Here is a 13688-nt window from a genome sequence, read left to right on the forward strand (position 1 = left end):
ATTTTATACTACTTATTATATGAAGTGGCTTTTTTTGTCATTACCTTTTTAAAAATTAAGATATGATCAACATATAGTATTATTTTTAGATGTGCAACATAATGATTTGATATATGTATATAAGAAACGATTACCAAATAAGTCTAGTTAGCATCCACCCCTTGCGATGAGAACTTTTAAGAACTCTTTCTTAGCGGCTTTCAAATATACGGTATAGTGTTGTTAACTATAGTCATCATGCTGTGTATTACATCTCCAGGACTTACTTATCTTATAAGTAGAAGTTTGTACCTTTTGCCATCTTTAACCATTTTACCTACCCTTCACTCCCAACCCCTGCCTTTGGCAACCACCAATCTTTTATTTGTATTTATGAGTTTGGTTTTCTTTAGATTCCACATATAAGTGAGGTCATGTAGTATTTGTCTTTTTCTGACTTATTTCATTCAGCATAATATCCTCAAGGTCCATTCATGTTGTTGCAGATGGCAGGGTTTCTTTCTTTCTTTTAATGGCTGAATAATATTCCATTGTATATATACAACACATTTTCTTTATCCATTCATTCATCACTGGACACTTAGGTTGTTACCCCATCTTGGTTATTGTAAATAAGGCTGCAGTGAACTTGGGCATGTAGATATCTTTTTGAGATAGTAATTTTGTTTTCTTCAGATAAATATCCAGAAGTGGAATTGCTGGGTCATATGGTAGTTGTATTTAAAAATTTTTGAGGAACCTCTATACTCTTACTATCGTTACTTTTTGAGTGTAATACTGCTTGACTTTTCTGGAATTGGAGTCACCACTGTAAGCAGATGCTTTGAATATCAAAGCACCTATGATCTGAAAGGGTTATGAATAAACAGGTGTTTTCTAATTGTGAATATCTTTCTGTGTTCAAATAACATCCTAGTATTCCTGTCAATTCTCATGTATTTTAATTGCCAAAGGAGATTATAACCATATTTGGAGTTCCCTGTTTTACAGTCATTCTGCTGATTTTGCTATATACTTTTTATAATTCATAAAAGTTAAACAAGTTTCTTTTTATAAGAAACAAAAGGATAAATAACCTAAAAAGTTGATAGACCAGTATATAATATGTTTAAATAAAACTTATCTGTATTTTCATTATATGATAAGATAGGTTTATAGCTTTCATTTGAGGACTTCCAGGGATTATACTGTGTTTAAAGATAAAAATATGAAAATCTTGAGAAAGGTACACATGAAAAACAATCAGCCACAAAGGAAAAAGGAAAACTAAGATTCCTATGGTCATACTGCCTAAATGAAATTGATTGGATATTTGGAAATTTTTAGCTTCTACATTATGTGTATTATTTTATTTTTATTTTTATTTTTATTTTTTAAATTTTTTAATGTTTTTATTTCTTTTTGAAGGAGAGACAGAGCATGAGCAGGGGAGGAGCAGAGAGAGAGAGGGAGACATAGAATTTGAAGCAGGCTCCAGGCTCTAAGCTGTCAGCACAGACCCTGATGCGGGGCTCAAACTCACGAGCTGTGAGATCATGACCTGAGCTGAAGTCAGACGCTTAACTGACTGAGCCACCCAGGCGCCCGCCCCTATGTGTATTATTTTGAAGTGTAGGGTAAAACAAATAATTTTTAAAAAATCTAAAATCATGTTTCTAGAGCTTTCAAGGATTTGGAATAATGTCAAATGCACAATAGAGCTTCCTACTACTCCTCCCTACCAAAGTTTGCTTTTTTTTTTTTTTTTTTTTTGAATCAGAGAAGAAACCCTAGTGTCAAAAGCAAAATTTAAAAAGCCGAGAAGAGACATAGACTCATAAACTACACCAGCTGTGATTTCTTGGTTTTTCTATTTGATAGCAAAAGCAGCTGACCTTTCAGGATGATGATTAGGGAAGAGGATAATGTAGATTAGCACAAATAGAAAGTAAAAGAGAGAGCTCTCCAAAAAAGTAACATAGAAAAGGTTATATGTGAAGAAGTACAGCTTTACCTGTTGTATCCTAGTCACTCAGTGCAGTGACATAAAACTCAGCCCTATGGGATGTACACGGAACCTGATACTGATCCTCTTCTATATTTTTTAGAGCAAGAATCAGCAAACTATGGCTATTGAGTCAAGTTTAGCTCTGCTTATTTTTAAGTTGGGTTATAGCAGCTTGTAGAGGCCTACCAGCAAAGACTGGGTTTACAATTTTAATTAATTAATGTTTGTTTATTTTTGAGAGAGAGACAGAGCATGAGTGGGGGAGGGGCAGAGAGAGGGGAGAATCTGAAGCAGGCTGAACTGTCACCGCAGAACCCGACGTGGGCTCGAATCCATGAACTGTGAAATTATGACCTGAACTGAAGTTGATACTTAACTGACTAAGCCACCCAGGCGCCCCTGGGTTTACATTTTTTAACTATTGGGGAAAAAAATCAAAAGAAAAGTAGTATTTTATGATACACAAAAATTAGAAAATTCAGATGTCATTGTTGATGCAAGTTGTTTTGAACAGTCATGTTTACTTAAGTATTGTGTATAGTACTTTTTGTACCACAGGAGCAGAGATCAGTAGTTGTGACAGGACTTAGGGCCCACAAAATCTAATATATTTACTGTTTTACTCTTTACAGAATTGTTAGAAAATATACTTCCTGTGTAGTATAGTAGCGGGTATGTCATATAGTTCATGAGAATTGTGTGTCCCACGATAGTATATAATCTTTCTTCAAAAGCTGATTCTGCTCTTCTTCGGTTCAGAAAAAATTTATTCTGACACCCTGCCCTAACTACATCTGCAGTCATATCACAGCATAGTAACCGATTCTCAATAATAATAATCCTAAATTACAAAGTAAAAATTAAGCTGTTTTGAGCAGGCTTTGTCTAAGGACAACTTATTTCATTAATTTGAAGTAGCCGTTAAAAATGTTAAATGTATAATAACACAGGCAACAAAATAGAGGTAAAAAAGTAAAGTAAGCTGATTATAATTTTTACATGTGCATAATAACAAGAACAGAGTTTTAGCTTTTTCTGCAGTATGTTAAAGAAGCTAACTTAAACCGGTTTGAACTAAAAGGAGATTTATTAGAAAGAAACAGATATCCCAAGGATCCAAAATCAGGAGTGTAGCCAGGCTGCAGAAGGAAACTCAAACCTGTAGTAATACTAGGAATAATTTTTCCTTCATTTGATCTATTTTTACTGCTTTATTATTATTATTATTGCACAATGGTTTCTTTGCTTTTCCAGGCATAGGACATAAGGTGACATCTCTGCAATTTCTAGGTATTTTTACTGGTTCTTTAATTGAAGCCACAGCTCAGAATTAACCCAGGTTTTGTTCTCTTTACAAATTTCTCAGACAAAGAATCTGGTCCAGGTAATCTTTCTAATCTAGTCATTTCTGACTAGATCATGTAGTATAAACAGGCTTCTTCACCACTGGTGGTGAAGAGGGAAGTTCCCAGGGAAAAGAGATTTAGTGAATTGGGTATAATCACGTAAGGTTTTATCAGTATCACAGAGGGTGAAAAAATGACTCAATCTGGAAGTATAGAGGTAGTGTCAGATTTTGGATGTAGGTGATTATACTTCAATGTTTAAGATTCTTTGTTTGGAGAACTAGATGAAATTTTGGACTTTGAAGTTTTACAGTGACTGAAATTTCATAGTGAAAAACCTGCTTTTTTCATTTAAGAGCATCGTTCCTAAGTTTGCCTCATCACTGATTCTCAAGCCTTGGATATATATAAGAATCAGCAGTAGCAATTTTATTCTCTTTCCCTTTCATTTCTCTTCATTTCTCTTCCCTTCTCTTCTTCCTCCATTCCTTCCTTCCTCTCTCTCTCCCTCCCTTTCTCTTTCTCCCTCTCTTTTACTCTCTCTTCCCTTCTTCCCCCTCCCTGCCTCTCTCTTTTTTTAAAAATGTACAGACAGTTCCCTGTCCCAGAAATTCTCACTGCAGTGGTCTAGGGTGGTTCCTCAGTACCACTATATTTTAAAACTCCTCATCTGAGTCTTAGGTACAGCCATTGTTCAGTAACTAGAGCATTTTATCACTGGATGCTTGTTATAAATGCAGGATCTCAAACTCTACCCTAGGCCTACCGAAATAGAATCTGCATTTTTTGTATTTATTTAGCTTTAAGAATCTGCATTTAAAAAATTATTTAAGTAATCTCTACCACCCAATGTGAGGCTTGAACTGAGATCAAGAGTAGCATGTTCTTCTTACAGAGCCAGCCAGGCACCCCTTTAAGAATCTGCATTTTAATAAGATTCTAGTGTGAGAAATAAACCCACTGACCGGGTCAAAGGAGTGATGGAGACTTGGAGCACAGTGAAACTAGGCTTTACTCAACGTTCTTGCAAGAGCGGGTGTCTGATGGGCAGTTACAGCAGGCAGTTTATCTCATAGTATGCAAGTCCTTCCCCTGATTGCTCATTGACTGAGTACTAAGAGGTTACAGCCTTACCAGGAGGTTGCCTTTGCTCATGTAAGGGAAAAAGTAGTCTGACTGGAACAAATGTACATTCTTTGAGGTGACACAGAGACTTCAGTTCTTTGGCGCATGCTTATTGCAAAGCCTGCAAAAAATAAGCCTGCGAAATGGAGAGGGGAGGAAGAACCAGGAAGTGATGTGTCTTAGGGTTTGGTATTCCATCATGGTAAGGGGGCTTCGTACATATTTCCAATAGGTTGTAAACCCATTGTTAATTAGCACAGCTTTTGTTTGGTTCTCCTGAAAATGAATCATCTCACTTCTCACACCTAGGCAGTTTGTATGTAGAGTAAAATTGGAGAAGTACCATCTAGAATTAGTGAGTATCTGGCAGTGGACCCAGGAGTTCCCTGAGTGTAGTTCTCCAAGTGTGATCCCAGGACCATCTGCAGTCACCTGAGAGTTTGTGAAAAATGCACATTCCTGAGCACCAACCTAGACCTTCTGTATAGGACACTCTGGGGCTGGGGCCCAGTGATTTGTGGTTTAATGAGCTTTCCAGATGATTCTTCAAAAAAAAATTTTTTTTAACGTTTATTCATTCTTGAGAGACAGACAGAGTATGAGTGGGGGAGGGCAGAGAGAGAGAGAGAGAGAGAGAGAGAGACAGAATCCAAAACAGGCTCTAGGCTCTGAGCTGTCAGCACAGAGCCCAATGCGGGGCTTGAACTCATGAACTGTGAGATCATGACCTGAGCTCAAGTCTGATGCTTAACGCACTGAGCCACACAGGTGCCCCTCTCCAGATGATTCTTAAGCAGGAAGCATTGCACTAGGAGATTCAGCTAGGCACTGGGATTTGGAACCATTGGATTGAGAGAATTCTATCTTAAAGCCCTTTATTAAAATAAGTACCCCTGAAGTGAAGTAGCATTGACGTTGTAACTTACTTTCAAATGGTTTAGTAAACTAAAAAAGAAAGAATTGTATGTGTGTATGGGTATTTGTAGAGAAAGAGAAAGCAGGTATGGCAAAAGGTTTTCTTCTGCCATAGCGTATTTATAAAAATGATATGACTTAGGTTCAAGTAGAGAAGGTAACTAGATTAAAGTAATTAGCCAGGAAGCAAGTGGCAAAACCAGAACTTGAGCCTGCATGCCCTTTGCTCATTACTACAGCTGGAGGTTGATGTTCTTTTTCATGTTAGCTTGCCTGGTTCACCATCCCAGACACCCAGGAATGTGGCTGTGTTGCCCAGGAGCAAGCTTGAAAATGTAGTCATTGACTTCCATTGTTATGAGTCATTACCCCCTTCTCCTCCGCTCCTTCCCTCCCTCTTTCCTGTGTCATTACCCCCACCCCTCCACTCTCCCCAGTTATCACCATTCTTTTTGTTAGACTTTGGGATCTGGGCATGTTCATATGTTTTATTTTGGCTTTTAATTAGAACCAAGTGTTCTGTTCTTTGAGTTGGGTAAATACAGAGATAGGCTTGATTTGCGTGGCCCAGACTTACTATATCAGTTTTGAGGCCACTAACTAGACTAAGTTGCAGATTTGCCCTGTTGGTGGCCTGAGATTTAGAATTGATTCACAATGATGGCAACTATTAAATGTTTTATATTTTTTAATACTGTACTTCAACCACAGAATGTGTTGATTAAATATTGCTATTAAATTGTCTTTCTTCCTGTAGCATTTCCTAAAAGTTTTGATTCAAATTAGAATTCTTTACGTTGTTGACTCTTTCTCTTTCTCTTTTTCTTTCTTTTTCTCTCTTTCTCTTTCTTTCTTTTCTTTTCTTTCAGCAATAATTTATTCCTACCTGATGATTAAAGAAAGCATCCTCTGTAAGAATTGTTTTACTTTATTGTTGACCTCTTGGAGGTCTGCCTTTAATTTCTTCTGCTTTTTGAACTCATGATGGCATTTTTTATATAATGTGTAAAAGAGCATCAGGAGACAGAGCCAAAATGGTCTTTCTTGCTTTTATACAAATTAAATTGCCCTTGTGGCCCAGTATAAAATCTAAGCGCTAAGAGCAGTTATTTATTTTGACAACAGAATTAATTGAGCCTAAAACAGTTGAAATTCCAGTTGTAGCAAACTATTCTTTCTGACTCTTACCCTGGCTTTGGGTCTGTCAAAAAAAGTAACTTGTCTTAGGATTAAATAGCAGAATGATGGGCAGTGGACTGCATTTGAGGAAGATGCTGAATAAACTTTCTACTTGTGAAACATTTCAGAAGTGACGTGATGCAAGGGGGTCACAGTGTGCACTGATATCCAGCTGAGCTGTCAACTGGCACAGAGCCAGGCACGCAAAGCTTTGCCATGGGAAGTGGCGTGTGGAGCATATGCCATTTGGAAATCTTTTTCATGCATGAGTTAATGTTTCTTTTTAAAGGGCATATTTAGTTTTATTATACCAGAAACTGTTAATATTTCTGTCTTTAATAGAAAAGCTTATGTGCTGAAGGTATTCAGTTTAAAATTTTTATATATATTTTACAGTTTGAAAGGATCTGGCATCTTCGGTTTCAAAAGTGTGATTTTGAATAGTTTGTTTTTATTGGACATTTTCCTGTTTTAAATAGATTGTAAGAGGATGTTTAGAAAAGGGAAAGAGAAAAGCAATCGAGGTATGTCTGGTATAGGAAAAAGATTTTGAGAGAAAAAAATGTAGAACTTTGAGGGAATTTTTGTAGAGTTAAGGGATGCCTTTGGTATTTTCACATATATGAAGGCACCCAAAGATCTTAAAAGAATAATATATTTGCTAAGGTGATGTTACAGAAGTCTTCTTAGGTACTCTATTTTTATGTATTTTAAAATCTTTCAGTTTGTTTGGCATTGATGTTTTGTTTTTCCTCTCTAAGCCCGTAGCTTGATTATTTGAGATTATGTGAAAAGTTACTGAGCACAGATTATGCGATGTATAGCTGTAGGAACTCTCAGATTTATTTGACAGGTGGTCATAGTCTCTTAAGGTTTATTAGTAAGTTATAAAGCTAATGATACATAATAAACTATTGGTAATTTCCGTGGAAATTTTTCATTCTTTTACACCAAGTAGTTGTTAATTATTAGATGCACATACTAAAATTCTTTACCTTTCTTGATCTTTCATTTCTAATCTCTTTGTAAACTGTTAATGCATGCCTCTAAAGAATTCTAACAATGAGTTCATTACCCTTTCATTTAATGAATTTTTAGCTTCCAGATTTGCAAACTGAACTTGAAGTCTTTTAAATTTTTAATTGGGTCATTTTCTGATTTCAAGGCTTTTTGGGGTGGAAGTAGTAAATGTATTTTATTTTTTTTAGTCACATGTGTATTATAAGAATACTTAGAAAGGTATCAGTAATTAATTAGGACCTTGTTTATCAACTCACTTTTATGAGTTTTTTTTTTAGTTGTTGTTATTTTGCTTATCACTAAATGTTAATGTACTCTAATGAATAGAAACCAGAACTGAAGAAGTAGATCTTAGATTTGGGGTTAAGAAGGACATTTTAGCCAATTGTTTGTTTTTTTTGTTTTTGTTTTTTTTTTAGAGAGAGAGCACATGAGTGTCGGAGAGGGGCAGAGAGAGAGAGAGAGAGAGAGAGAGAGAGAGAGCAAGCAAGCCCTAAGTAGGCTCTCTGCTCAGCATGGAGCCTGACGTGGGGCTTGATCCCACAACCCTAGAATCATGACCTGAACTGAAATTAAGGGTCAGACGTTCAACTGACTGATCCACCAATATTTTTAGATGTTCTTTCTTGTAGAGAAATATTTCTTACTAATTAGTGGCTTTCTTTTATAATTAGATGATCAGTGAGAACTCTGATGATGAACTTATTCATAGTTTTAGTTTAGCTTAATGTCTCAGAAGAACCAGTAATGAAATCTTCTGTTTTCCACTCTTCAAGCTTTGTTTTTATTTTTTTTATTTTTTTATGTTTATTTGTTTTAAAAGAGAGAGAGTGAGAACAAGTAGGGGAGAGGCAGAGAGAGAAGGAGAGAGAATCCCAAGCAGGCCCCACGCTGTCAGCACAGAGCCCGACGTGGGGGTCCATCTCACAAACCGTGAGATCATGACCTGAGCTGAAATCAAGAGTTGGACACTTAGCTGAGTCACCCAGGTGCCCCCAAGGCTGATTTTTAAATTTTTTGAAATAGCATGTTGAAACTCTTACTATTAATAAAAATTTATTTCACAAAAATGCTGAACTTGCATAAATTTAAGTATTATAAAACAGGGGTAAAATGACTGTTTAAATAGAAGATATTTTTTAGTCTGATATTTATTTTTGGGGACATTTTAGCAGAACAGTGATTCATGCTTTTGTTACTTTCTTTACTACCTAAATAGTTTAGTATCCCATGTACATGAAATCTATTATATGACATTTAAGGCTAGTCTTAGCAGATCTGTCATTTTAGAGCTACTTAAAATGTTTTTCAGCTGATTTCTATTTTATCTTCTTCTTCTCTTTCTGTAGTCTATCCCTCATACCAGTGCTAATTTTCTTTTAAGACCACTTTATAGGGGCATGTATGTATTACCTCTCATGAAAACTCTTCCCATTACCTGCAAACTAAAAGTTCAGATTCCTTGACCTGCTTTATAGTTAGAGGATCACCACTTAGCTATGATGTAATTAATGCATTTATTTGTTCAGCAAATATTTGTTAAAGACCTATTATTTGCCAGTTCACAGTGGTCTACGAGAGGGACAAGTTCCCAAGCTGACATTCTATTAGTATTTACTATGTTGGTCCCCCATCCTCCCCATGAACACAACCAGGGATTCAGCACCTGCCTTTTAGTGTGCTTACTTTTTTCTTTAGTATCCTGCAAGCTCCTTGAAAACAGAAAGTACACAGTAGGTGTCTCCAGTTCTACAGTATCATATATAAAGGGTTTTCAGTTAACTATGATAATAATAGACTAGTGTCAGTTTTTGTCAGTGTTAGGGTTATTTGGTTTTTAAAATTATTGATATTTTAAATAACACTATCAGATAACACTAGAACACATGTCAGGTCGATTAAAAAGATGTAATGTGATTTGATCTGATTGTTTTCCATCAGCTTTAAATTTTTTTATTTTTTTATTTTTTTTTTTACTAAGAGCTGTTCATCTGTTTTGTTTTGTTTTAGGCCTTATTGAATTTGAAGAATGTGACCCTGCTAGTGCAGTTGAAGGTAAGTTGACTAGTTGTAATGTGTGGTAACTAGCTAATATCTTCTGTTTATTGAACAAATAAAGAGTGGCTATTATCCATTGATGTCAGCATGTTTGTGGAGTGATATAAAAAATCTGAATGTAGTTTGAAGGCCTATAGATTTTTAATCTTCACTTAATAAGTAAACAGTAGGTTTGCCCAAAGGAATATTAGTGTGTTAGAATATATATCTTAAAAGATTAAATATAACATGTATTTATTTTCAAATACACATCGAGATTGTTTTCTTTATTGACATCCATCTTTAAACATTCTCATAAATATGAAAATCATTGCTACACATTAATGTATAAGATTTATTTTAAAGTGAGAAACATTTCAGTAATTAATGAAGGTTATATATTGATGTGAATATTCCCCTTATTCAGGAGGAGTGATGATGTGACTTGGAGAAAGGGTCTACAACCCTTCATGTTTGTTTATTTAAATATTCTATTTTTAAGTAATCTCTGCACCCAATGTGGGACTCAAATTCACAACCCCAAGATTAGAGTCACATGTTCCACAGACTGAACCAGCCAGGCACCTACCTTCCTGTTTAAGTACTTTGTGAGCTACTAGAAATAATTTGGGAAGCAATCTTTTCTATTTATTTTTCTCTCAACATTTATGTGAGAATTCAGAGAAAAGGTTTACTGTTGTATGTAAAGCTATCATTGGAGGAGTCAGGTTCTCGTGCCTAGATTTCTTACAGTTACTAGCTGTTTGAGAGCAGTAACTATGCAAGTTCTCTGTTCTTTAGCTTTCTTTATTGTAAAATGTGGATAGTAAGTAATAATACTCTGTGAGAAAAAAATGTATTTGATATAACATGCTGTACAAATGTATGGTTTAGTTTTGCATGGAAGCAAGTACCTTGTTTTAAAACAGCTGGTTTCTAATCCTGGCTATAGTATTTAGTAGCTGGATAATACTGAGATAAAAAAAAAAAACCAAAAAATACCCTTGAGTTTCCTCATCTATATGGTGAAAGGTTATCTTAGGTATGCTCTGTAGTTGTCCGAGTAAGCAGCTAAGCTTTGTGCTGAATTCCAGCAACAGTTAATAGTATGGCTGATTTCTAAGAAATAATTTGTCATGAAGGAAGAGGAGGAAGAACTGCCATATTAGGCAGAATATAGATGATACTCATTTATGGTAGAATCAACTTACAACATTCATTATATTAAAGATAATATGTGTGCAAAAGAATGCCATAAGTTTTCTGTGTTTACTGTTAATGGATCTTTTGTGTCATCTTTTTATTTAAAACACCACATTCGTATTTTTTGATCTTCCAGACAGGAAACATGATTTGACTTGGATTTATAACAAAATCTAATATAGTGAATAATGTCCCTTCTTTGAAGTTTTAAGATTCTCCAAATGTTTATGTTGTCTGAGGTAATTTAGGGGAGACTTAGAGGAAAAGAGAATTTTGTTAATCAAGTGATAAATCTTTATTAAATTAACATAAGAAAAATCTAAACAGACTATGACTATGATTTAAACATTAGAGTTTACCAATTGATACTTTTATTTCTTTCATCCAGATTTAGTATTGACATAAGCAAATTATGTATCAGGATACAAGTGTAATATATTTATCAACAGCAGTTATGTTTTTGTGACAATATACATTTATTTTAAGGTATAAAACCACGGAAAAGAAAGACTTTTGGTTTGCCAGGAATAATTAAAAAGGAAAAGGATGCAGAGTCTGTGTAAGTATATTAAATATTGTCACAATTCTTTGTTATTAAGTAACTAAGAATAAGACTGTTGTTTTGAATGTGAGAAGAAAAATTTCTTCAGAAATAACTCAATGTATGTATGTCTGAGGTGTAAAAAATACACTTTTCTGAATACATTTGCCAGCTCCTCTGGGTTAAGTTAAAAGTATTAGATTTCCTACTATTTTAAAATATTAAGATAAAGGCTTCTATGTTTTGAAATTTAAACTTTAAAGACATTCTTTTTACAAAATGATACATGCATATTTAAAAAAAAAAGTGCAAAGGAAACTAAAAATTCTTCTAAATCTTAATGCCTAAGAAAAAACCCATGGTCAACAATGTGATGAAAATCCTTCTAGACAACTCTAAACATATAGGCTCATAGCGATATATGCACACGTAAACAGAAAATGGGGAAGAACAAAAGCCCTAACATGTTTTAAACATTTATGCTAGGTCATCAGCTTTTGATATAGAGGATGGAATATAAATCTGATTTACCTTTAAAAAAAATTAAGTTAGGATACAAAGAATATATAATTAGCATATAGTAAATTCAACAGATATTGGGTAAGTGAAATTTTATGTCTTGGCTATACACATTAGAACTACGTGGAAAATTAACATAAATATATCTATGCCAGGCCCCACCTCAGACCAATTATTACAGATTTGCAGGGTGTGAGACACAGCATAATTTTTGTTTTGTTTAGTTTGGTTTGCTTTTAAGCAGCCTCTGTCATTCCTAATATACACCTGGGGTTGAGAAGCTCTTAAGAGCTATGATTTACCAGACACAAACTGGAATTAAAGGAATCTTTGTTTCTGTAATTATTCAACCTATATAGATTGACAAGACGCTAATCAAGTCTTAAATGATTTGTGAAGCCAGTAACACTGGCTTGAAATTTGTTTAAAATCCCTGCTTCTCCAGCGTAATTAGCAGAGTTTTCATGGCCACTCATGTTTTCAATGTAAGAGAACAATTTGTGCTTTGGGTGTTCTTACCTCCTATCTAGTTAAATTCATTTTATCTGAGTTTCTACCATTCTAAATGTCTGTTTCTTACCCCCTCCCAAGTTTAGTTTCACTTGGTTAACAAATTAAGACTGATTGGGAAGTGATTTATATCTGTGGTTACCATCTCATCTGCGGATGTCTTTTCAGCTTTATGAAGGGAGTATATTGCTAAGGAGATGGAATCAAAACTATTTTTGTAACATTGGAAATACTTAAGGAAGTCTAAACAGTTGATTCGTACATGAAATTAGAAATGTAGCCACTTTGTTAGTATATTATAGACAGTAAAAGCCTTAAATTCAATTATTTTTATAATATGTGGTTTTCACAGCTGTTAATTCAGGGAGCTTATAATATTTTTGTGTATTCTGTGTTTTTAGAATTGTTTTGCATGATCAGTAATTTCCCAGTACCATCGTTAGGCTACTTGGATATTGGAATATTTTTCACCACTGAGAATACTAGGGCAGAAAATCAGTGCTTTAAACAACTGCATCATGATTGTCTTCTTTCAACACTTCCAGGCAGGAAAAATATTAGAAACCTCTTTGTTTGAAATGCCCAAGGCTCTTGGCATGCTGCTTCTTAAACAGCCCGAAGGCTTTTGAAATGCCAGTGATTGTGGAAGAGGGGTCCTGCTCAGAGCTTGCTCTTCCTGGGGCTTCATCTGCAGGTCTCATTACAGCCCACTGTGAAAGCAAACAGATGAGTGCTTTCCCACAAAGACTGAACAGTTCTGGCTTAAAGCCAGAGAATAAACTGTTTGGAACTTTGACACTTTGATATTTAAACTTTATCTTTTAAAAAAGAAGAAAGTAGAAGTGCTCTAACATTTTAAATGATTCTGTAGAGGAATTGAATTTATTATTATATTGTCTTTTCTGGAACATTTCCTCAGAGTATGCAGTAGGATTTTTGATAAATACCCCTCATATATCAGTAATAAGGGAGCTCTTTTTTCAAAATTGGCAATCTTAAGTGACATTTAAATGGCTATAAAGACACAAGAGGTTTGCATTTACCTGCTTTGGTGCTGGAGTTTGGATTAAGAGCAGTGTAGTCATCTCCCTCTTTTTCCGTTATTTCAGTCTGTTCCATTTTGTCTTCCCCTAACAGAATTCTTCACTCTGTAGATTTTTCCGATTTGTGCTTAGTCTTTGGGTAGATAGAGATGACCTGCTTATCCTGTATATTAATTTAGTACTTTTTATTGTCCATTGGGCTCTCAAGGTATACCTAATGTTTATGTTTTTAGTCTGTTATTAAAGTGGCAGATTCTGATACT

The 13688-nt window shown here is 34.8% G+C and overlaps 1 protein-coding gene across 1 annotated transcript in view; it reads left to right on the forward strand.

Annotated features, from left to right (window-relative positions):
- The window catches only part of FCHO2 (FCH and mu domain containing endocytic adaptor 2), a 139590-nt gene that overhangs the window by 72919 nt on the left and 52983 nt on the right, over positions 1–13688 (forward strand). Inside the window, exons 10-11 of the mRNA XM_049649622.1 lie at positions 9583–9627; positions 11299–11371. Of these exons, the coding sequence (XP_049505579.1) occupies positions 9583–9627; positions 11299–11371 (118 nt within the window). The remainder of the gene's footprint in view (positions 1–9582; positions 9628–11298; positions 11372–13688) is intronic.

This window comes from Panthera uncia (assembly GCF_023721935.1).
Source record: "Panthera uncia isolate 11264 chromosome A1 unlocalized genomic scaffold, Puncia_PCG_1.0 HiC_scaffold_17, whole genome shotgun sequence".
Taxonomy (NCBI): Eukaryota; Metazoa; Chordata; class Mammalia; order Carnivora; family Felidae; genus Panthera; species Panthera uncia.